A 27,098-nucleotide genomic window follows, 5' to 3' on the forward strand; every position below is an offset into this window, starting at 1 on the left:
ATGATTTTGACAAAGGATAACAACACTGCTTTGGACAAAGCACAGCACTGCAACCCAATAAAAGCCATCTGTCCGTGCTGGATGCGTACAGGAGTAAAAGATTACGCTTGTTGAGATAGAGAGAGAGAGAGAGAGAGAGAGAGAGAGAGAGAGAGAGAGAGAGAGCTCTGCGCGCGCTCCGCATGCCAGTAAGAGTCTCAGCACGCACCGCGCGCTTTCTATCTGGAAACTTTCAAAAAAGGATTCGCTATAAACTCAGCACCTTCATGTCGGCACTGCTGAATATTTCCTCACCGATGCTATGGTTACCTTTATTACGGTATGTATCCGTGGGTCGTTTGGTGTGTGAATCTGAAGGGCCCTTGGCACGGTTGCGCTTTTGCACTTGCTTTCCAGTACACTTTCTGCGCTCTTTACTATTGGAAAAAGTTGTTCAGTTTTAATGCACAAGGGTGCATACAGTTTTTTCTTGCAAAACTTAAACTTCAGCTGAAATCTTATGAAAGAATTATAGAGTTTTAGTGTTGTTTATGGGTCTGAAACTTTCGGTACAGTGCATTTGGAAAGAACTGCTGTGCGCTGCTCTTCGCCTCGGGCTGAATTGAAAACCAGTACGGGTAAATTCACTTCTTATCTTTCACAGAGAGCTCTTCTCTTTTATGCACGAAACAATAGATTACTCTTTTCACTTCCAAAATTCTTTATTACAATGAATTAAGTTCACCCAACTATATATATAAAGGTATGTCCTGTTACTGCATATAATCTATCTATACTTCTGCATTACTATATCTGTATCTGTAACTGTATTTCTAGATTAAGACAGATTTTTGTGTACATATGAGGTAGGTACAAATGCACTAATTTAAATGGATGCATTGATTGTCACTGATTAGAGAGAAAAAGTTGAACGTGATGTACTTAAAGTCAATTAAAATGAAATGGAAGATTTAAATATTGTCTAAGAAACATTTTGCTCTTTGGTCATTCTTCTGAGCACTGACTGCATGAGATAGGCAGGCAATCCCTAAAATAGATAATCCACATACTGTAAATCTGTGGAGGAGGTGGGACTGGCAAGTGCCCTTCAAACCCTTTGAGTTTGTCTTTGGATTGAAGTGATGTTTAATATTGCTCGTTGTGTTTGTTTGGAAGGACTCATCTGGAAGTCGCAGGCCTATTTTTCCCATGCACTTGTGCATTTGATTGCCCCCTCAGTGTGTGTGTGTTACTGTTTATGTTACCCTGCAGTGTGTGCGCTGGGAAGTCTTGTGCAGACATGCTCCTCAAACAAGTATCTGTCAAATAAGGTTACTGTTGAATGTGTCAAAAGAAATTTCAGACATAATTGTGGAGAACCCTTGAGACTATTTGAGTATTTACAGAAAGTTTTCTGTGGTCTGAATGGGATTTACTATATGGCACACATTCAGATTTGTCTCTTTCCCACATAGAAGCTGCTATTTTGACCACTTGTTATGTAAAATAAATGTAAAGTTTATTTCACTTTTTATTAACTAAAGGATAGGATTAAAAAAGCTAGTTCCTTTATTCAGTGTACAGTATGTGAAGCAATACCTTTACATTTGAGATTCCAAGAAGCTACAATTAATTTAATTATTTAATATATTTTTCTAATTTTGCAATATTTTTAAAAGACATATTCTTGGCTCAATACCAATTATGCTCAATCGTCAGCATTTTTGGCATAATGTTGATTACCACAAAAACTATTTTAACTTGTCTCTCAAAAAAAAGCAAAAAAGGCTAAACAAAAAAAAAAAGAATATAGGTTACAATGAAGCACTTGCAACGGAAGTGAATGAGTCCAAATTCTGAAGCGTTTAAATGTGAAGCTTATAATTTATGAAAGCACTTAATAACAGGATTACAAGGTTTATAGTGTCACGTCATCATGGCAATGAAGTCGCAAAAATGGCATACAACATTACACTTTACACAATTAAAATAATTGTATCATGCATATTGTTTACATCTTGTGGCTATTCTTTTGAAACTTTGTGTGTGTTTTACGTTTACAAATTGGCCCAATTCACTTCTATTGTGCCTCACAGTAACCCAAAGTTTTGGCCTTTCTTTTTTAAGAAAAGAAGGGACGAGTCTGTCACAAATGCTGTTGACTGAGCTTAACTTGTCTTGAACCCAGAATATTCCTTTAAGTGTCTCTATTCACAGAATACTGGATTAAACAGGACATGAGACATAGCACACTGTACACAATAGTCCACTAACAGGATAACCAATTCACTTATGTGATTTTCTCCTTCATTACTGCTGCTTTGATGTTTAAATTCTTCTTCCAAACTCGTGGTATCTTGTAGCACTCTTTATTGTACAAGGTAGCTACTTTTCCACTGTAAAATGTGATTCAACAAAGGTTGGCTGGATATTTAAGCTTCATCAAGGGGTCTTATCAGGTTTACCATGGGTCACTCATACTGTACCCAAAAGTTATCTCAGTCTTTTTTTGGTCACTGTGTCTTAAGTGTGGGAAATTAACTTTTTGACCATATATGGCCCTCCATGATGCACTCATCATTATACAATACTATATGTGTGCCACCACATGTCAAGATTGCATCTGTCATGAACAAATGAAATTGTCTTTTTGTCATGTTCTAGTTGTCATTCATACAATATTTGGAAAAGCAAAGACAGAGTCTAAGCTGTCATTACACTGCATGGAAAGATCCATCTTCTAAATGACAGATGGCAGCCAGACATAAATACATCATTTATCAAAGCCAGGTTCAAAGAAATTGATAATTTCTTGGTAACGCTACATTTTCCACGATATTTATTATTCTGTCACTAAATATAGCCACAAAACCTGATGTGATGTGATAGCTTAACAATATGTTGTACAGTAGCATTTCCATTCTTCTTGGTCTTGTTTATATGTGTTATACATTTGCATTGATATTGAAAAACCCTCAGACAACTATGGAGATTGAACATATGGTTTTTATGGAATATATGGAGTTATTGATTTTCTTTTGTTTATCATGTTTCTTTTTACTTCTTGTCATACAGACAATATTCCAAGATATATATTCCCAGAATATGTGGTAACACTTTACATTAAGTTTGCATATGTTAACTTTAGTTAGTGCAATTGTTAACATTACTACAATGGACAAAACTTACAGCATTAATTAATCAATGTTATTTTCTTAGTCAATGTTAATTTCTGCTTTTCTTGACCTTTTGGCCCTTTGATTTCTTTTTTTATTATTATTATTTTTTTTTTGGCCCTTTGATTTTAATCTGAAATTCTGAGATCTAAATGTGAGAGTTTAGTATTTGCAGAATCTTTTAATTCTATTATCTGAATTTCTACTGCTAATTTTATAGCTAATTCCATCTCTAAATCATCTTCCATCACTTCAAGGAAATATAGCAGAATTTGGTTACACATTTCTGAGTGTAGATATTTCCTTGTTGGAAAGTTTTACTATTGATAGAATCCAGTAGTTGTAAATACTGGTCCTTAACAAGCTCTGTCAGCCAAATCATAAAATGAAATACCACTATACTGTAACTAATAACCATTATATGAGGCATTTACTTCAAGTAGAATAAAGAGTCATTTGTGCCAGAAATGTTCAGCAGCTGCTGTGTTGATGGTGTTCTGCTGATTTTTTAAAACCACACACCTCCCAAAAACGGAGACTACTGCAGAAACGTAAAAAAATATAAACATAAATATGGATATTGGAGTCAGGAGCTTTTAGTCACCGAACTTGGCTTGACTAAGTATGCCTGAGCATGCTGAGAATACTTCATCTAACCTAATTTTTCTGAGTGGCTTTAAACTTCTAAGAACATTGTTCTAGAAGTGTCACAAGGTGCGATGCATTATACATGAAGCCGGGGTTGGTACATCAACACTGCTGTGTGGGAAATGGCTACACCTTTGTAGTTTGTATCCCTGACAAAGTGTTGCAGTCAACTGCCAACCCCCCTCTATCAGTTTACATCAAAACAACCATCTAACTGGATCACGTTACCAACTCTAAGGTGTGTTAATTACACTAGCCGTTGTGTTTGGTAGTGCCATGTCAAAACCAAGTGCTCGTTCTGTGTTTATTTGTCAATTAAAATTAGCTTAATTGCTAATCATTCTCAGACTTTACACAAATAGTCACAGTTTTGTTATGTGGCACCAAGAATAAATGTGTGTTTAATGAAGAAACCTGACTGTCAGGGGCCTGGGTAGCTCAGTGAGTATTGATGCTGACTACCACCCCTGGAGTCACAAGTTCGAATCCTGGGTGTGCTGAGTAACACCAGCCATGTCTTCTAGGCAACCAAATTGGCCCAGGGAGAGTCTTAGGGAGGGTAGAGTCACATGGGGTAACCTCCTCGTGGTCACGATTAGTTGTTCTCGCTCTCAATGTGGCGCGTGGTAAATTGTACATGGATTGTGGAGAATAGAACGAGCCTCTACGTGCTGGGATGCTGGGTGTCATGCGCAACGAGCCATGTGGATAAAATGTTTTTTAAATGAAGAAACCTGACTGAACAAAATAGACCTTTGACAACTCAGAATCATTTTTTTAAAATCATTTTTAGGTTTAGGGTAAGGAGTTAAACTATTGTTAGGTTTGGATTGGGGGTTAAACTTAGGATAGCGCGTAAAACGCTTTCATTTTTTCTCGATGGGAGTAAAACTCTTGAGTTTTTAAAATTTTTACTAATATGATGACTTGTGTTGAGACCGTGTTGGACTGAACAACTATTACTCTAAACAGTTTCATGTTTTTGTACTTTTAACTGTAAAAGGGACCTTATTTTCATGGGTGGCTCAGGAAAATATTCTGTCTCCAGTGACTGTTATTTGTTGGAAGAAAATTCCAAAGGGTATTACTAGTTGATTATTGTTTTATTAATATTGTTTTATTAATACTCTTGAGGGACAGAGAGGGAAACTATAACAGTTACAGATCACTTTGAAGAAATTTGGACCTACTGGCGATGTAATTGGCCTTACAGTGCAACAACTTCTTTGCCATATATGGCCTAACTGGGCATGATGACAGATGAGAATGCATTGACTGCCAAAATATGACATGCACTTTTTCCAGTGTTGTTGTATTTGTTTACACTTGTCATAAAATAAACAATTGAATGTGCAGTCAGATAATTAGGACTTTCCAGAAATACTTGCTGTAGACACATGCATACTTAAAACACAGGATCTGTATTAAGGGAGGCGTTCACTCCTGCTGTCAAGAAGGCCAAACAGCTGCAATGTGTCCCCTACACTGAACGCTCTGAAAATGACACACACATGAAGCTACAGGCAGTACCAACACAGCAATTCCAGAACTCCCTTGATCTCTCAGTAGAACCACATACAATCCCAATCCCAAAAACAGTACAAACAATATGAAAAATGCTAATAAAACAAAATGTAGTTATTTGTAAATTGTATCCATCCTTTGCTAAATTGAAACCACTACAACAACACATTATATAATGTTTTACCCTGTGAACTTTATAAAAAAAAAAAAAAAAAAGATTTACAGTCATTTCAAATCAGACGATTGCATCACACTCAAAAAACACAAAAAAGTTGCAACAGTCGAGTGTTTAACCACTGTGTAACCTCACAATTTCTTCTAACAACACTTATTAAGCATTTAGGTACTGAAGACACAAGTTTGTTAAGTTGAAAAAGTTTGTTAAGTTTGTTAAGTTGTGCTTCATAATACACCACACATTCTCAATTGGAGATGGTCAGGACTGCAGGCAGGCCAATCTAGCACCCGCACTTTTTGCTTGTTCGGCCAGTATGTGGTTTTAAGTTGTCCTGCTGAAAATGCCAGGACATCCCTGGAAAAGGTGGTGCTGGATTACAGTATATGCTGCTCAAATATTTGTACATACTTGTCTGCATTAATGGTGCCCTCACATCCCTGGCCCATGCAGACATTGGCTTTTGGACCTGACGCTGATATCAGCTTGGATGGTCCTTTTCCTCTTTGGCCCGGAGAACACGATGTCTGTGTTTTTCAAAAACTATTTGAAATGTGGACTCATCGGACCAAATAACAGGGTTCCACGGTTCTACTTTCCATCTAAGATGAGACCGAGCCCAGAGAAGTCGGGAGCACTTCTGGACAGTGTTGATGTATGGTTTCTGCTTTGCATAGTAAAGTCTTAACTTGCATCTTCGGAAGCAGCGGCGAATGGTGTAGACTAACAAAGGTTTACTAAAGTAATCCCAAGCCCATGTTCATGATGTAGTTCATGAATTATGTTTTTTAAGACAGTGATGTCTCAGGGATCAGAAGTGGTTTTCATCTTGCCCTTTACGCACAGAGATTTTACCAGATTCTTTGAATCTTTTATCTATATTGTGCACTGTAGTGGGTGAAATGCCCAAAATCCTTCCAGTTTGTCTTTAGGGAACATTGTTCTTAAAGTACTGGATTATTTGCTGAAGCATCTATTGGCAAATTAACAAGTCTCAAATTATTCTTGCTCTTGAAGGACTAGGCTGTTTTGGAGGCTCCTTATATACTATAACACAATTGCCTCACCTGTTTAACATCTCCTGTAGCACATTGCCTTGTCATTTTAACCCATCAAATTGTTATTAGTTATTAAACTTTTTTGGAGCGTGTTGCAATCATCTGATTTGAATTGTCTCTACATTAAATAAAAACCCCAATGAAATTCACAAGGTAAAACATCACATAATGTGTTGTTGTAGTGTTTTCAATATGGCAAAGGGTGAATTTAATTTACAGATCACTACTTTCTGTTTTTATTAGCATTTTTCATACTGTCCCAACTTTTTTGGAATTGGGGTTGTAATTTTTCAACATTCTCTAACATGCTTTACTTTTACTGTGGTACAACTGATAGCTTATTGTGCACGCAGCCTCTGAGACATGGGTTCTAGTCCTATGGAAACAGAAAGTATTCAAGTTCACATAAACAATTAAGAGTGTGATTTGGAGGTTGTATTTTCCTTCTAAAATAACAAATTTATTCCACTAGTTTTAAGATTGGGTTTGGATTAGGACATATGGTTAATAAAATATGCATTCTTGTTGACTTAATTACTTCATTTACAACTAAAAATAACCACTTTACAACTAACGTACCCATACATTTCACAACACTTCCAGTTTCCGCCACTGGGGGCAGTGCGTTGAATTTCGGTACGCACAGACCGATTTTAGCTGAAGAACTTTAGACCTACTGTGTCAACATGAGGTAAAAATGCTACAGTATGTACAGGATATAAGACATGCTCAATGTGAACTGGAGCTAATTAATGTGCATGTGTATAAAATTTGTGCTGACAGTTTATATATCACGTCAAGCTTTTGATACTGAAAAAGCATGAGGCGCATTTGACATAACCCACAAATAAATCGACATAGCTGAAATGTTTGTCTACTGAAGGTAATATGCAAAGTTAACATGTTATACAGAACATCTACATACATTTCCTTGATTGTAATAAATGCAGCCACTTGTTCATGATGGGTGTCAAACATTGCAGGTCACGTCCTAGAGAGTTACAATCATTCTTCAGATCCATTTAAACCAAGATGTTCGAGCTGTGTTCCTTTCACTCGTTGCATATTTCCAAATGGAAGTAAGTGTATAGTACTGGTCAGAGATGGAGGGTGTCCAGACAGGGGGTCTTGTCCCTCTTTTAGGGGAACATCTGGAGGCAAGTGGACAGAATTAGGGTTTAGACGCTCTTCTTTGAAAATCCTGGGTGGATTTCTTTTGCTGGTGTGCTGCCTATTAAGTCATCCTGAGTCCATCAAATTGGGTAGCTCTCCAGAAACTCAAGGAAATATGTTCAGTCACAGTGTTGTATCCTCTTGATGGATACCAGATGTGTTGGACAGCGTGTCATTTTTTTTTTTACGCTTTCAATGTGCTAACACATTGCTAACATTTCTGAGAGAAACAGATCAGTGCGGCTTGTACATGGCCTGTTTATATTGTATACACAAGCATTTACTGCATACTCTATTTCATTGTACTATTTCTATTCAGTATTGTTTATCCATTGGCAGTCTTCCACATGCCTCAATCTTTGAACGCAACTCAAAAAACTGTGTGCCTGAGGGGAAATTTATTTGATTCAGTATTTAATTTAACTTAATGAGCTAAGATCTTATTCCATGTGAATGATCTGTACAGTGTATGCCAGTGTCTGTTCCCACAAGTCAATGACAGACTGTAGATTTTATTGCCATACTGTTGTGGGACATATGGCCCTTGCATATGCTTGAGGTATAATGCTTCTCTCGAGATTATAAACCCAGTCTGACTAAAGATATGGGTTGCAAGATTTGGTAACTTATCTATCCTCAACAATAAAGATATGCTACTGTAGATGCCTCTTGATTTAGTCTTGATTCTGCTTGTGGTTCATTGTGATTTAAACATGCACCATATTTTTGATCTTATGAACAAATACACCAAGCATTTTTTTTGTTAATATGTCAACGAATACTGTTAAATGCACACCAATCTGCTGATAGCTACCAAAAATCTGACAAAGCAAAAAAAACTTTGAACTTTGAAAAATGTTTACATGAGACTTGATTTCTTTTGGTTATTCTTTGCTTTTGAAATCAAAATTTAAACATGGAATTTTAAACATAGGGTAAACATAAATGTAAACATTAGATAAGCTAGTAGGAATGCCGGTAAAGGTGTTTGCATTATTAGTGAAATCGGTGTAAGGAGCAAAAATCTAGTCCAACAAGTGTTGATCGTTTTAGCTTGAAGCGTTTATGACCTTACCCAACCCTGATAAAGGAACGCCATTTGAAGGAATACTCCGGGTTTTATACAAGTTAAGCTCAAAAGCTCAAATCTCAAGTGACAGTGTTTGACGCGTAATAATGACCACAATAATGTATTTTTATACACTTATATTTGAAGTGAATGGGGCCAATTTTGTGAGGATTTAAACGCAGAAATGTGAAGCTTATAATTTTATTAAAGCTTTTACATGAATTCTTCTTTTAAAACTCATATTATTTGAACTGTATAGTTGTTTAATTCATCACTTTTGCGTGTTTACAAAGTTAGAGTTTGTCATCATGGCAACAAAGTTGTAAAATTGCATATAACTTTACACAGAAAAGGTTAGTGATGTTATCTTAATAAAATTATGTTAGCAAGCATACGGTTTACATCTTGTGGCTATATTTTTGAAACAAAGAGTATTTTAAAGTTTATGGACTTCCATTGTAAGTGTCTCACTGTAACCATGACTTTTGCTTTTTTTAAAGAAAAGGAAGAATGGAGTGGCCTGGTTTGCTTAGTGAGAATTGCCGCTGACTAATACCCCTGGAGTCGTGAGTTCGAATGGGGGTAACCTCCCCCATGGGGTAACCTCCTCGTGGTCACGGTTAGTGGTTCTCGCTCTTAATGGTGCACGTGGTAAGTTGTGCATGGATCGGGGAGAGTAGCATGAGCCTCCACATGCTGTGAGTCTCTGCTGTATAATGCACAACGAGCCACATGATAAAATACACGGATTGACTCACTCAGAAGCGGAGGCAACTGAGACTTGTCCTCCGCCACCCGGATTGTGGTGAGTAACCGTGCCACCACGAGGACCTACTAAGTAGTGGGAATTGGGCATTCCAAATTGGGAGAAAAGGGGATAAAAAAGAAAAGAAGGGATGAGTTTAAATGAATTTTTGTGGTAATCAACATTTTACCACAAATGCTGTTGATTGAGCTTAACTTGTAGTGAACCCACAATATTCCTTTAAGGCATTTACATGACATTACACGTTGTTGGTGTTAGAACGTGTATGTAAACACACTTAGTATGTCAGAAAGCAGCCAAAACTGTAAAATTCTAATATATCTTGTCATTTTCAAGCTGAGGTGTACATTGACTGGAGCTGAACATTGTGTTAAATGGTGCATTGGGTGGTGTGAAGGCCTAATCTCAAGGCAATCTTCTAGGAGTTAAAAGCTCAGGGAGTAGTAAGCCTCCTTGGCCAGTCTTAGATAATGTGCGTAGGTGGTCAAGAAGGCCCAATGTCGAGGCCACTGACACAGTGCTGTGAGAGATTAACACCTGTCATACAAAAGCACGCTACTTTTCAGATACTCAACTATTTAAGTATTAACTTTACTGCAGGTGAAAACAGACCATATATATGCATACAAATTATGTCATATTTTATATCACAACTCTTGATATGAGGGAAGGTTTATTAGGAATTTATTAGATGTTAACGTGCCGAGATTCAAACCAACAAAGGTAGTATTTATTCAGACTTCTTGTGAATTATTGGAATGACTTGGTTGGCGTATCTGATATGAAGGATTCCTCAAGTGTTTATGAGGATTAGTCCCAAAGCAAATGGAGAGCTGTGCACTGAGTGGCCTAAACCAGTTAAAGGAGATAAAGCACCAGATTTTGACGCCTAATGCTCCTGTGTCCTGAAATAAGGGTTCACGGCAAGTGTTATTTCATGTACCGGTAGTTATGTTTCAAAACAGGACCCCATTTTTCCAATGACAAGAGCAACTGCTTACCAATCTTGAAGAGATGGCCCAAAGGTTCATAGATCGATATCACAAGATTCAGGTTATATAAAAAGTTAACTTTTTAGTAATAAGTCAGTTGTGTTTAAATCTGCTCAAAGTGTCATTTCTGAGGCAATGGACCTTTGAGCACTTTAACAATGCTCTCTTGTGTTTGCCAACAACAAAACATTTTGTACAGAATTTATACTTCGCCTTAACCACGTCCATTTTGGTTTTCAGGTTAAATAGGAGCAGTTCTATAGTAAACACATCCCAAGGTGTTTTAAGAACATTTTATTTTAATCTGCCGAAGATCAGTCCACTCCTAGAGCAATCCCCACATTCCCGACATACATGTGATGGCCTTAACAGCAGAAAATATCTCGAATGTGTTTTTATTGCATAATATTCATAGCCCAAAGTCATCACAGAGTTGCCGTACACAGTGCTAACATACTGTAGCTAAAGGAGCTGCAAAATAATTAAGTCTGAGGACAGATACAAAAATGCACGTCATCCATGTTGGAATGGCTGAGCTGGTACGTACCCAAAAGCAAATCATTGTGAATTGTGTTTTGCAGGTGATACTGCGTGAAAAGTCTCTGTATCTTGTCTCAGACTTTTATGGCATTTTGTAATTATGCAGTGTACTCTTCCCTTCCCCAACCCAGTTTAAATGGATTAGGGAGTCAACAAATTTGGACATTCCTAAGCAAGCAACCGAGAGTTAATTAGCTAGCCTATCAGCTGACTTAGATCAATCACATGAACTTATGAAGAGTCTCATTCCAGGCCCTTAAAACTGTCTGGTGAGGCTTGGCTAGAAGGTTGTGTATGGAACTGCCGCCAAGGGAAATGGTCACAGTCGTTCTTCAGTTAAGTGCATCCACTACTTTCATGTCCCACTCGATTTGGGTCAGGCAGATTAACAGCAATAGATTCCATGTTGATCACAGGGAGTGATTTATACTGGAAGAGCAGTCACTTTGCCAATGTACTCTTTTAATGACCAGGACTGTTGTAGCAAATGTAAAAATCTCATCCAATAACTAATAAAACTAAAAATTAGGCTAGATTCTCTTTGAGAATGTCTGTTAGTGTATGGGTACTAGTGTATTGGGTACTCAAGATTGTAATTTGTACTGACTTGAAGTTGTATTGAAGGATTTATTGAAGTCCACTGTGAGTTGGGACACTTAAATGAGTTTGGATTTTGCTTGATTGTGTAATTTCATCTGGTTATTGATGAGTGATGAGAGCTGTAACCATGGAGACCTCAAATATCCTGTGTATGTTTGTGACAAAAAATTATTTATTTATTTATTATAAAGCTGAAGAACTTATGTAATTGTGCACTAACCATTACCATATGTCAAAAAAAAAAAAAAAGGATTAAAAAAACAACTTAATTTAGTTTTTTTTTTTAAATTAAAAACAGATTAGTACATATTCTGTATACTTTCTCTTTTTGCATTCTGTGGAAAAATAATGGTGTGTGGGTTCGAAATGACATAAGGGTGAGTAAATAAAGAAAGAATTTAAATTTTTGGTTGAACTATCCATTTAAAGGTTGTTTGGTTGACTGATTGTAAGAAGAACAGATATTTTGATATAACCTGGTCATTTGTAAACCAGCTGTATTTAGGGTTCCTATGCTAATGAAAAACCTGGAAATATAAAGGAATTAAAATGTTCACAAATAATTGGAAAAGTTACGGAAATGCATTGGTCAAAAGTTGTGGGAACCCTTTAAATTATGATTTTACATTACAATTGACTGGTAAAATGACACAAGCCTACTGATTACCTGAAGGACAGTTAGCATGGAGCTTTGTAACATATCTTGAGATATATCGCATGCTAACGTTACCATTATACAGTACTCTGGGTCAGTGACCTGTTATGATTTGTGACGTTAGACAATGCACAAAATTATCACCACATCCATCTTCCCTAATCAAGCCTCTTTTTTGGCACCTCCATCGGGATGCTCAAGCTGCTGTTCCTCAAGGCAAAGACATTTAAGCACATCTGTGCTCCTGTGAGATCTGAACTTCCAGCATTTACTCAACATGCCAGAGCAAGACACATAAAGAAATATGTCAAATTTGATAAGATCTTAGATATTTTATCTAAGGTCTTTTTAAGGTCTTAGATATTTGTGAGTTTGAGAGTATTGTTGAAATGGTAAAAGCCTTTGGAATGGCCTTCTGCATGGATCAAACTTTAAACTGCTGTTAGTTTAGCTAGGGATCGCATAAGCTGTGCTTCCTAGTAGGTCTCTTGCAATGTTTGTAGCGTATGAAGACACACAGCTAAGTATTTGAGAGTAGTTAAGAGGATGCAACGGATTATCTCTTCAAACGTGGTCGAAAGAGAATCAAGTGGATGTCTTTCAATCAAATCATTTGTTGTGGTATAAATCATATTTTAAGAGAGTTAGGTAGACTTTAACGTGACCAAATTGCTCATTATGGGCAAGTTTTGCAGCTTAATGAAGAGGAACCCTTTTAAAAGCTTACAGGATGCATGCAAACATAGCCAAGCATTTGATCGCACTTAAGAAGATGAAAAAGATTATCTGTTGAACCCTGGTCTAGAGTTCCAAGTAAATTTCCACCCTGCACTCACCTGAATGAGCCTTAATGAGAAGCGTTATGGATGCATATTCCAATTTCTTCTCCTTTTGTACATTTTCTCCTGGAGGGTGTGTTTTGAATGGGAAGGAGATGCAAATCAATTGTGGACAAAAAGGGCTTACAAAAGCCAAGCAGTTTGCTGTTCTTAATTAAAGCGTGCATGGGAATGTTATCAAGAGAGATAGCTTTAAGTAGTTCACAGCAAAGGCAAATAAACGTTACAGCAAATCTGTAATCAGTTGTCTGGTGTTGTGACGTACTTCTTACGGTTGACCACAGTAAGTTCAAGATTTCATGCAGCAGTTTTTTACTTCAAATACAAATATGAAGTTGGCTTTTCCAATTGGGAAGATAAAGACCTGTTTAGTGGAAGTTTAAAATAGGGTTTTATACCAATCTAATTTGTGTATTAAGATTTTTCGAACAAATGCTTGCCGTCACGGCTCCAGTGAGTTTGTCGGTTTGTTCTGTTTGTTATTTCTCTCCAAATTTCTCTGTTTCGCTGGTGCTGCCAGCATGCATGATCAGTGTTTCCATGGGAACACTGTTTATTTCCATGGGAACACTGTTTATTTCCAGGAGAACGCTTTTTATGCCACTAATTAGCATGTTAGCAGCACCTGGTTCACTGCTGATTAACTCCCTACTTAATCCCCTCATGTCAGCAAAGTCTGCCTGCGTGCTGGGAGTGTGGTTGCCTTCCAGTTTGCTCTACACATGTTCTCTTCACTCATGAATCTTCAACAGAGGTTTACTCATCTCTGCCCATGTGTCAGGAGAGTGATTGCCTTCCAGTCTGCTGTGCGCTTGTTCTCTGCACCTCACTAAGCTTCAGCAGAGAATTCCTCACAAATTCCTCCACTCTTTGCCAACAAAGCAATTTATTGTTAATAAATCCTTTGAACTGTTCCTCTGCTCTTGGGTCGCTTTATTTCACTCTCGCTGTGACACTTGCGTTCATGATTTTGTTTATGTATACTTTCATTCTCAGCAGGTTTACTGGCTGGGAATTAATTGAGAATTGCATCCATTTGTGCAACTAATTTTGCTTTGGAATCCATACCGCATCTGTTACAGCATCAGTCCAAATGGAAGTTTGATTGGTTTAGAGAATGTAGCAGCTGATTCTCATTTATAGGGGGGTCAATTACTTTTGTCCCAAATCCCTGAAGTGTCAATTTAACCCAGCAGTAATGCAGTACACTCCTAGCAGTTGCTGCAGAGTCAGACATCCAGTTGTTTAAATATAAAATAGTAAAGACAATAAAATCTGTTATGCCATTGCCTGTAAGGTGATTTTGTTGCACTGCCCTCTTTTGAAGCGTTGACTTGTAATTACAGTCATCTTGTCAGCGTCATCCCTGCCAAAAAGCTACATTAGCATTGCTTATTGACCGATAACAAGGACAGAGTGATAAGCCATCTCTGAGCTTCGGGGGTCAGATTCACATCCTCTCATACACTCGTCCTTACGAAGGACTCCTTGATGGACCAAAAAATCTTAACTTTTGTTGTATTTACTTTACTTTACTTTTACTTTATTGTCCTGTCTGTTTTCACAGAGCGGAAATTTTTCTTTGACACTGTAACATAAGACACATCACATATCAACAACACAAATACAAAAAATAATATAGTTAAACACTATAAAAAAGAAAAATTTAAAAATATTAGCAGTCGCTCTATTGTTTCAATTAAAACACTGTACGATTTAAGATAATCACTGCCATAGGAAGAAACGATCTTTTGTAGAGATTTTTTCTAGCCAAGGGTATTTTTAGTCTACGTCCAGATGGGAGCAATTCAAAAGCAGAGTGAAGAGGGTGAGTGTTATCTTTAAAAATTGCAATTGCCATTTTTCCCATAAAATGATCGAATAAGCTCTGTAGTGGCTGTTGTTTTTGTCCAGTAATCTTATTTGCTTGATTGATTGTTTGTGAGAGTTTGTTCTTTTGTTTCAGTGTTAGATTGCTGTACCATAAAATAATGTTATATGTGAGAATACTCTCAATCATTGATCGATACAACATAGTTAGGGTCTGCTGACTAACATTGAAGCTTCTCAATTTCCTAAGGAGACCCAGGCGTTGTCGTGCTTTTTTATGAATATACTCCACATTACTTTCAAAATTAAGTTTCTCATCTATAATTGTACCCAAATATTTGAAATTCGAGACTTGCTCTACAGTTTTTTCTTTTATGACAACTGGTTTATATTCAGATGCAGTATCTACTCTTCTTGATTGATTTCTCAAACATAACTCTTTTGTCTTTTCGATATTAAGATGTAAAGAACTACTCTCAAACCAACAGATGATACTGTCGATGTACTCAAAATATGAGGTGCAGTTCATTTCTTTCTGACATGAGACCAATGCTATATCATCGGCATATTTATAAGGGTAAGGTTATCGTCATTGCACTTCAGTTCATTTATGTATTTGTGTTCATTTATGTATTTGTTATGTATTTGTGGAACAAACACTGAAATTTCAGTCTTTGACATCTACTACAAAACTACAAAGGGGAGGTTAATTATCAAGTACTTACACTACTGAAAATAAGGCTTTCATTTTCTGTCATGGACAAAAATTTGGCTACAACCTATACAGTGTATCTTAGTTAGGGTAGACATCATATTTACTTATACTTTGACACAAATTATGAAACCATTTTGTTGATTATTTAGTTGACGAAAATGAAATGTGACCTGCTTTAACCTTAATAGAGTACTTATTTTAGGTGATTTTAATATACATGTCTGCTGCCCAGACAATGTAATGACAAAGGACTTTTTAAACTTGATTGATTCTTTTGATCTAACACAAATAGTTAATGGTCCGACTCATATGTACGGCCATACTCTAGATCTGGTATTAACACATGGTCTCTCTACTGAAGGCTTAGAATTAAATGAACATGTTATTTCGGACCACAAACCAATTCTGTTTAATATTCCTATCGCATGTTGTTTTGTCAATCCTGTGGAATCTCTGCAATGTTTTCGCAGGTTTTCATTAAATACTGGTACAGAATTCATTGCTAAGTTCAATGAGGTTTGCAAGGTGTCTGAATTTGGTTTTCAGGATATGGGTGTCGATGAACACCTGTATTGGCTGCATTCTACCTGTAAAGATGTGTTAGATGCAGTGGCTCCTCAAAATATTAAACAGCATAAAATTAGGTCCGATCCGTGGTTAAACGATGAAATAAGAGGCCTTAGACAAAACTGTAGGCAAGCAGAGAGAAAATGGAAGAAAAATAAGTTACAAATTTACTATGATATTTTTAAAGAAGCGTTAAAAACTTTTCAGAGGACTGTAAAATTAGCCAAATCAAAATATTTTGTTGAGATAATAGAAAAAAATGGTAACAATCCGAGGACATTATTTAAGATTATAAATAGAGTTTTAAACCCTCCCATATTAAATCTCAATCCGACCCCATTGATATGTGAGAATTTTCTTATTTCATTTAAAACAAAGATTGAGAATCTTAGAGGAATTATCCCACAAATGAACAATGACGTTTTAAACTTTTTCACACAGACTACAGTTTTTAATCAATTTGAACTCATTACTTTTCAGCGGCTACGGGAAATTGTAAGCAACCTGAAACCTACCGGGTCAGCTATAGACATGGTTCCTCCTTGGTTCCTGAAAGAAAATTTTGAGGCTGTTGGACCTAGTATTATTCAGATTGTGAATAAAAGTTTAGATACAGGTATTTTTCCTAACATGCTGAAACAGGCTTTTGTGCAACCAGTGCTAAAAAAACAAATTTAGATCCAACTGACTTGAATCATTTTAGACCGGTCTCGCATCTCTCATTTATGTCAAAAATTTTAGAAAAAGTGGTGCTCAATCAATTACAGGTTTATTTAGAACAGAATAAGATTGGTGAAGTTTACCAGTCTGGTTTTAAGAGGCTTCATTCTACAGAGACTGCCCTTGTAAAAGTGTTCAATGATTTATTGATGACAGTGGATTCTGGTGATTCAGCAGTGTTAGTTTTATTAGATTTAACCGCAGCCTTTGATACAATAGATCACGCTGTGTTGCTGTCGCTGCTAGAGGAATATGTAGGGATTCAGGGAAGGCCCTAAATTGGTTTAGGTCATACCTGACTGAGAGAAGCATGGCAGTGAAATTCGGCCAGTATACATCAAGTTCTACACCACTGATATGCGGTGTGCCACAAGGCTCTATCCTGGCCCCAACACTTTTTTCACTCTACATGCTGCCGTTGGGAGATATTTTTAGGAGGTATGACATTGCATTTCATTGCTATGCAGATGACTTGCAAATATACTTACCATTAAGAAACGGAAGTAGCCTGGAGCCTCTAATGTCCTGCCTGTCTGAACTTAAATCATGGTTGGCCTCTAACTTTCTATATCTTAATGAAAATAAGACTGAGATTGTAGTATGCGAGTCCAGAAGAACAAGGAGCTCAGTGGAGTTAAATTTCGGTCCACTATCAATACATGTTAAAGAACGTGTTAAAAACTTGGGTGTTTACATCGATAGCTCTCTGAAGCTAAATGCACAGATAAATCATGTAGTGAAGACAAGTTTCTTTCACTTAAGAAACTTGGCGAAGATGAAATCGTGTTTGACGTATAAGAGCCTTGAAATTGCTATCCACGCGCTTATATCGTCAAGACTTGATTATTGTAACTCTTTATATAAGGGTATTAGTCAAGCTTCTATTCTCACGGCTGCAAAAGGTCCAAAATGCGGCAGCGAGATTATTATTGAATATTAAAAAGCGAGAACATATCACTCCCTCTTTGATCGCTCTACATTGGCTTCCTGTACAATATAGAATTGATTTTAAACTTCTTTTATTGGTGTATAAATCACTCCATGAGCTTACACCGACTTATTTATCAGCTCTGTTAATAGAGTATCAAGCAGGAAGAACCTTGAGATCTTCAACTCAAAAGTTGCTGAAAATTCCACGGACTAAGTTAAGCCAGAAAGGGGATCGGGCTTTTGCAGTAGTAGCGCCAAGACTTTGGAATAGTTTGCCATCATATGTTAGGGATGCTAACTCTGTACATGTTTTTAAAGTACAACTTAAGACATATCTGTTTGCCATGGCTTATTCGTCTTAAATGTTTTTCTTTTTATTTATTATTCTATTACTATTGTAGTATATTTCTATTTTTATTTTTCAGTGAGAATGTAAAGCACATTGGTCAACTTGTGTTGTTTTAATAGTGCTATATAAATAAAGGTGACATTGACATTGACATTGACATCCATCACAGCCTCATTTTTAAGTGGTCAAATCAAATATGGTTACTAACTTGATTAAGGACTATTGTAACAGCATCGGCAAACCAGGGACAAATAAATTTTCCATGAAGTGCAGGTGAGCTACTCAATATAACCTCAATGTCAAATGATCAAAAATCAAACATTCATGCAGAACAAGGAGACTTTGTATTTTTTTTTTCACCAAAGTCTAATTTAAAACCAAATAATTGATGTAACAAACTGAGCATCTTTCAGAGTTTCATGACACTATCATCCTCCCTACCCATTCCTCCCAAAGCCCAGTCTCTCTTGGTTTCTTAAAAGAGATTTAGAAGCATTCAGGCAGCTTAAATTATCTCTGAGCACAGTGGATATGTATTTCCATTAGCCACCAGCGTAGCCTTAAATCTATTGCCATATAGCCCTTTGATGTACCAGTTGTAACCCTGACTGTCTGCAACACTTCTGTCTTGCTGTATCAGTGTCATCGTTAGTCTTCAGTTGGTGCACTTTGCACTTGGGTCTGTAGTCTGTAGTGGCATTTGCAATTTGACCACTCTGGATTTGATGCTGATGTTTTGGAGTGGACAGCATTGCAGATTTGCGGCTGCACATTCTAATGATTCCAAACACATATAATCATCTGATGCAAAGGATGAAAGCAGTAAGTGAATGACTGCATTTACATGCACAATAATATTTAGATATTAAAGGAATATTACAGGTTCAGTACAAGTTTAACTTGTTAATCGACAGTGTTTGTGGCATAATGTTTTTTACAGTGAGACACTTAGGTATTTTTTAAATACTTGTTTTTTATTTGAGCTGTTAAGTTGTTTAAATCTTTGTTTACCAGAATTAAAAGCTACCATCATCATGGAAACAAAAGATTTAAAATTGTATATGACTATACACAGAAAAGGTTAGTACGTGATTTACTAACCTAAACACTAAAATAATGATAACACACATATTGTTTATGGATTGCCCCCATTCACTTTCACTGGAAGTGCCTCAATGCAACCCAGATGTGTGCTTTTTTTTAAAGAAAAGTCTGGGCAAATTTAAATAACTTTTTTTAGTAATCAACATTATGCCATAAATGCAATCAATAGAGCTTAACTTGTGTTAAATCAAGAATTTTCCTTTAATGAGAATTTGGTCATATTCTGATTATGCAAGCATTATGTAAATGCATTAACCTGTATGTTTTTTCAAACATTGCAAAGAGTTTATTACAGACTGATTACAAACTGGAATATTTCGATAGCTGGGGAGTATGTAAATGTATTTCTTAGAATAAAAGTGATAAGAAAATGATGGTCATGTAAATGTATTCTGGTCATTCATGTATGAATGAATAGTGGTACTGATTGCATTGTATTGGTTAAGTAGGATAATTCTTCAACAAACAATTGCCTAGTGAGGCCTAATGGTTGCATTTTGTTAAAAAACAAGCAGTTACCTGTAATCACTAGCATTAAATAAATTATATAGATAACCATATAATTATGGTTATTTAGCATGACAATCTGCACCAAAATCAACATGCAACATGCCAAGTGCAGACATTCTTTCTCAGCATAATAGACAAAATGTCACCAGTATGTTAAGGGATTGTATCCAATCAAAACAACTTTTAAACTGTTCTCTGCAATCTTTATAGTACTCACTAATGAATCTCGGTTGCTTTAGCAGACTCTTCTTCTCCCCACACCAGCAAGGTTTCCTCTGGGAGTTTTTTGCACTTTGTTTTTTGGTCTCGTGTTATTGTGCTCAGTCATGAAACAGAATGTACACTGGGCCAAATGGATGCACCAGACGCTCAAATAAATATGCCATTAGGGAGGCCTTGCACATTTCCTCATGTGGTATTTTTTGCATGTTACTGCACAGCATCACTCACCACACTCCCATTAACTGATGCTTCTGTGCGTCTGATGCCATCCAGATACATTGGAGACCTGCCGTCTGTAGTTCAGTTTTAACATGTTTACACGACAACAATAAGCGCATTTACATGCGTGATCTTACACCATTTATGCTTCATAAACTGACAACATGTGTGCTCATGTAAAGGGCTTAAACATCTTTCCTTTATCAGGGTAAGGTCATAAACGGTTTAAGCAAAAACACCAATTTCGCATTCCGCTCAAACACCTTTACTAGCATTCTTACTGGCTTATGCAATGCGCGCAAGTGTTGTGTGCATGCCTGTTTGCCTTTTGACGTCAAAAACAGAGAATAATCAGATGATTTCAAACGTCATGCAAACATCAAACAAGCAGACTTTTGGTAGCTGTCAGTCATGTAGCTATGCGTTTGAAACGGTGAGTATTTTAACGTGCACAGATTGGTCACTTACATTTTCATTGTAAGTTCCTCACTGGAACCCAGTTTTTTGCTTTTTTAAAGAAAAGCAAGGACATGTCAAAATCAATTTTTGAGGTAATCAGCATTATGCCACAAATGCTGTTGATTGAGCTTAACTTGTGTTGAACCCGGAATATTCTGTTAATGAGGTTATTGAGATATCTGTTCTGTCACTGGAACAAAAAAAAATCAGAAGTTGATCTGTTTTACCACTGTATGCTCTTACAAAAGTGTGTCTCCACTTTCTCCACAGATCTTACAGGTGAATCTAGTGATGTCCATCTTGCTGTACGTGATGTTCCTCGCGTACCTCTATGGTATCTCAGCTTCTACGATGGACAAGCAGCGGCCACCGCAGGATCCCATCAACATGCTTATCATAAAGCTCCTACAGGCCGACATCAGCCGCAGCCGACAGAAACAGGATGAGGGAACCCTGGACGCACTTCCGTCCATCACTTTAAACACACCTTCAGTGACCGACTACAAGGGGAAACTTAGCTCACCCGCCTACCAGCCGGTGACAGACATCTCCTCGGAACTGCTACGTCAACACAAACATTACAACTCACCGCGTGTTCTACTAAGCGACCGACCACCTCTGCAACCCCCGCCGCACTACCTCATGGACAACTTTGTAAGCAGCAAGGACGCTAGCGGCAGCAACAAAACACGGCAGAAACGCTACGCTGAGCACAAGAGCTACAGAGCAGAGTTCTCAGTGTGTGACAGTATAAGCGAATGGGTGGTGGACCGGACCATGGCTGTGGATATTCGCGGACAGCCGGTCACCGTTTTGGGGAACATCAATGCGGGACGCACTGACCTCAAACAGTACTTTTACGAGACAAAGTGTCGGACGGCCAAGCCCGTCAAGGGTGGCTGCCGGGGTATTGATGACAAGAACTGGAATTCACAGTGCAAAACTTCGCAAACTTACGTGCGTGCCCTCACTCAGGATAAATCTTCGGTGGGTTGGCGCTGGATACGGATAGACACCTCGTGCGTCTGCGCACTCTCACGTAAACACCGCAGGACGTGAAAAACGTGCAACTACTCCATTGTCTTTTTATTATTACCTGGGGGGGCTGTAAATATATAAATTATTATTTAAATTATATGGAATGCATATAGTTTATTCATGTCCATGTATAATGTATACATATGCTTGTTATTTATTTAAGACGTCTGCAAATTAAAATCTTAAAAACAGAGAGACTTCATGTATCATGAAATGCCACCAAGCTACAGGAGCATTACATGGTGAATCTATGTGCCTTGCTCAAGTATCAAAGTCAGAGGACATTGGGAACAGTTGCAATGGCAAACGGTCAATATCATATTAACTTCAGTATTGTTCACTACTGATACAGGCTGCCAGTATACAGTGTCCTCTTCATGTCTGGAAAAACCAATTACAGTCAAGATGTTGTCATATTTTGTATGGAGATAATATGTAAACATACAGTATATGCATATGAAAACTGCATGAAATACCTAAGAAATATAAATTTTTCTATCACATTTCTATGTACACCATGATGTTAGTGGTTCACACAGGATACAAAGACTAATGTAATACAAAAAGCAACACAAACAACTTTGTATCACTGGGATATTAGTCACAAGTCACAATCCCAGCAGAATAATGAGCTCAGCATTTAAAAAAAAAAAGGAAAAAAAAATGGACCAAAGAGTGATATAAAAGATCTTTTACAGTTCTACTAATTCTTGTGAGACTGGATATTATTTGTTTCTAGTGTTGCTTGTCGACTAAGACATGCCCTTTTGAAAGTGTTAGGGTTAAGGTTAGGTTCACCAAAAATGAGCATTCTGTCATAATTTACTCATCTCATATTGTTCTTAACCTCTATGACTTCTTTAAACATTAGGGTGATGAGGTTAATTGATGACAGAATTTAAATTTTTGGATGAACTATCCATTTAAGCTAGCACAGTGTTTGTCGGATCACTCACAATGCACCATTTATAAGCTTTTTTTTACAGGTCAAAGCATGTCTATATTTTATTTTAATGTTACCACCTTTACCAAGTATGGCACTTGCTTACATAGCAGAGCAGCAATGATGTGAACTATGCGATTATGCCCCAGTAATGCAGAGTAGGGTGGAGTCAAAAGCAGCCCTCATGACCACTAGTTTACCATTGAGCAGCTTAGTATTTTTGAAGACAGATTCTTAACAGATGGTGGAAAGACTCCTCCCGCTACCCGTGCCCCTCTCAAAAGCTCCACCCAGGGTTAGAAGGCCAACCAGAGACCAATCTGACCACCACGCCCACATTATAGCAGGTCAGACACATCGCTTTTCAAGTGTCCACCACAAATGACTGTACATTTAGCATTATTAAGAGTAAACCACCCTAAGGATTTATAAGACAACAAAAGGTAAACAAAAAGACAACAAAATGTGCCATTGCTAATGTCACTGTTGTCTTACACAGAGGTAAATCTGCTTTAAGACGATGTACATACGTGCAGAGCTGGGATTTTAACATGTAATCTCTCCCTTAAGAGGGTTTCCCTCTTGTCAGACTCATCTTAGGAGATAAGCATTTCACCGGTGCATTGAGGCTATAAAAAGGCCTGCCATCTTTTCCCACTGTAAGTTTATATAAGGAGACCCACTCAAGTGTTGCATGCTAGCAAATCATGAGTATTTCTGTGTATTAGATTTTAAATACTGGGAGTTTCCATCTGGAGTAAGCCATCAGACATGACCTAGAAATGTTAAATCTTAAAACAGAGAATCATCTTAAGATATGTCAGAGGACATGAGTATATAAGAATGTGTATTTTTTTTTTGTACTGGTGCTCAATAAATTTTATATACCCAAGAAAACACGTTTGTGAGATGCATAGAGAAAAAGAGTTAACTACTCACTTGACATTGTGTCGATGTAGTGACACTAGGGTTTCGCTCTTGAGAGCCCGAACCACCTCTGATTTATTCAGAAAAGGCTTATGAGAATTGACGAATGGAATTTGCATGCCACTCTCTGCCCCAGACTTACGGGTATAGAAGGAGATGGTGTGCACCATTCATTCAGACTTGTACTTCGAAGCCGAATACATGCATCGTGTTCGTCCTGTCACTTCATTCTATGTTATGCTGGATTTAAGGAGCAGATCAGTAGTCCGCGTCAGGGCGGATTTAATGTCTCGTTTGTCACCAATGGCTGGACCATTGAATTGTTGATGCCATATCTTTGGCTTACCAATCGCAAGACCTGCCGTGCCCCTTGGGAGTTCAGGAGCACTCCACCAGAGGTGTTGCGTCCTCCTGGGCACTGGCTCTCTAACAGACATATGCATAGAAGCAGGTTGGGCTACACCCAATACTTTTGTGAGGTTCTACAACCTCCACATAGAACCGGTTTCAGCCCGAGTGTTACTGGGTACTGGGTCTGGCAGCCAGTTGGGTGTATCGCTTGCATTAGCGCCTTCCCCTCTTGAGATGATAATGTGCGCTGTCTTGTCCATAACAGTTCCCCATAACTGGTGAATACTGGATGCCTTCTTGATTTCTTAAGCACTGTCCGGTGACGAACTCGACGGAGGAGTAACACCACCAAACTATACTCGTTTATACTCGTTACCAATACTCGTGGTATGGTCCTTTTAAGGTGAGCCTGTGTACTTGGGCTCAGTGATCCGTAAATGGTGATACCCCCCTCGGTAATCCCGTATGATGTATTTCCACTTTTCGGTTTCCCTGTCAGGGAACCCTGTGTCTTCCCCCTCACCCACTGTGGCTGCGAACCCTCTCCATAGATAGGGTCCTCCCCAGGGGTTTCATTCCATATGCAAACTTCCCGGTCGGTAAGTCCACGTGCGGTTTTCTCCACATGTTAACCTCCCTCCGGTAGTATGTGTTCTCCATGGTGCTCTTCGAAGAGCACTTCCCCAGCTCTATTCAATCAGGTGCTCGGTGGCTAATTGCTTAATACGGAAATCAGGAAAGGCCACCGCCTGTAGCCTCCTCTGGTAAGTTCTCTCCTCCCACCCTTAATGTGACCAGAGAGGCACCTTACCTTATATGCTGGAAGGTCCCAACATGGTCAAGTGCTCGGTGCAGCTTGCCCGTGTCCGCTCCGCTATACCTCTTGACACGATTCAGCACCTGTGGCATTTAGTATGGGGACCCCTAGTGTCACTACATTGACACAATGTCAAGTTACTAATGTAACCTCTGGTTCGTGATGGAGGAACGAGGCGTTGTGTCCCTCCTGCCACAGCGATGAACTGACCACTGACATGGCCGGGATCACTGACATCTCTCTAGTCTCCTCAGCACAAATCTGAAAGAGTGGCGCATGCTATCTCCTTTTATGCAGGATATGCTAGAATGAGGTCAATATGTTGCCCTAAAAAGGCAAAATGCAGTAAATATGGAAACACTGAAACTGAGAAAAATGGCTTTAAATTTAGCCAGTTGGTTTTATTGCAATTTTAACACAAATGCGACTTGGTCTCACGGAATCTTGCCACTATTCCAAAATTTTTGCGTAATAATTTTTATGTGGCTTGTTGTACGTATCGCTGTGGAAAAAATAAATCTTTAATGGCGCAACAACAACAATGACTTGTATTCCCTTTAATGAAAATCACAAGCAAAATGGCAGATTATCAGTTCTTAAACTTGTAAGGTGATACATTTTTACATATGTATTACTCAACCAACTTTGTTTGAAAGTATGATTGTGTGGTAGCTTAACCGATAAAACAGTACACTTGCAATGCTAAGGGCCAGGGAACAAGTCCTGAAGTCGAGACGTGAGTTGAAAGTGTCATAGAAGCAGCAAAAAATAAGTTGTTGCTTGAGCATTTTCATCAAATTTGCTTTTATGACATTATCGGTTAGGTTTTGGTTGAAGGTTTAGGTTAGAAGGGTCCATTATCTTTATTTAAAACTCGATAGAGCATTTCCCAAAACAACCTGTTTGGGAGAGCATTTAACTCCCTTTTAGCACCACACAGAGGACATTTGACTTCAGAACTGCTGCGCTACTTGTTATGAACTACGCAAATACTATAACTGTGCAAAAATTTTGCCAGTCACGTAAATTTACTTCAATCAGGCTGGTCAAACCTGTCTGTTACAGGACATATCATAGTCTAAGAGACACGATTTTTGCCATAACTCAATTTTGACAAACTGTGTGATTACTGCTTTTTCGATTGGACAGCAATCTGGTTCAAACCCTTTACTACATTACGTGAAGTGCCATGACAGAACACTTCATCCTCCAGAATGCCAAATGAAACATTAAGCATTATTAGCATCAAATGGTCAATTGTAATATGGCAATGAAAAATTAATCATTGTTTTGTTCGTTTTAATGTTTTACAAGAGACTTAACGGTGCTTTTGAAAGTAAAAGTGGTGTTGGACTAACACAAGGCACTAACTAAAGCACATCTGAGATTGATAGATTCCATTGAGACCAAATGTTGTGTGTGAAGTTGAGACAACAAGGGTGTCTGGTTTGATTTGAAACAGAACCACAGACCACCAAGAAAACAACACACCTTCTTTGTATTCGATCCTCCAGCTGCTTCTCACTTCTTTAATTTAGCCCTCCATGGAGTAATTGGATAAAAGCTTGGATAAAACACATGAACTCAACAAATCCCACATCACATTGGCTCATTCCTGAATGATGTTCACTGAAACATTCCCATGTATTTTATGCTGTCTGGTTATGTATTTATGACCTGCTGGTGTCATGCATACTTGCTGCTTTAAACCACTGCAACCAATCCTTATGATGACCAACGGCCATTGCTGAAACCCATTGAAATGTTCTTTGTTTATACTGAAAACAGTGCCAAAAACACATCAAATTCTATTTAATGATATATGCCTCTTAATATTCTGACATGAACGTTCCTCGTCTTCGATATGTCAAAACTGACAAAGATGCGAGAAAAGATTCATCTTAATTTAGGAAAAAAATAAAGACTTGATTGTTAGATGGTCATTGTTTAGTTAAGTAGTGTATTTTGGCTGTACCCATAATCCATTGTTTGTACTTTTGTTTGTTTGTTTGCTTGTTGTAGAGTGAGAGAGAGAGAGAGAGAGAATTGCTTATCCCATAATGGTAGTGTCTCTTGAAAAATCTGTTTTCTCATGCTGATACTTGAAGGAAGGCCTTGTCTGTGTGAGATTTGTCTGAATAAAGATTTTGTTTGTTTGTTTGTTTGTTTGTTTTATTAATCTTCTTGCTGATTACGTCCTCTT

General features: G+C 37.8%; 1 protein-coding gene across 1 annotated transcript; it reads left to right on the forward strand.

Moving 5' to 3' along the window:
* The first annotated feature begins 176 nt into the window (after window positions 1-176).
* On the forward strand, window positions 177-27,013 carry LOC127639054 (neurotrophin-3-like). The gene is made up of 2 exons (XM_052120889.1): window positions 177-319; window positions 21,090-27,013. Exons 1-2 carry the CDS (start codon window positions 302-304, stop codon window positions 21,876-21,878), a joined length of 807 nt encoding a protein of 268 aa, XP_051976849.1. The 5' UTR covers window positions 177-301; the 3' UTR covers window positions 21,879-27,013.
* The last annotated feature ends 85 nt before the right edge of the window (window positions 27,014-27,098 follow it).

The sequence above is a fragment of the Xyrauchen texanus genome, chromosome 47, assembly GCF_025860055.1.
Source record: "Xyrauchen texanus isolate HMW12.3.18 chromosome 47, RBS_HiC_50CHRs, whole genome shotgun sequence".
NCBI classification, from domain to species: Eukaryota; Metazoa; Chordata; class Actinopteri; order Cypriniformes; family Catostomidae; genus Xyrauchen; species Xyrauchen texanus.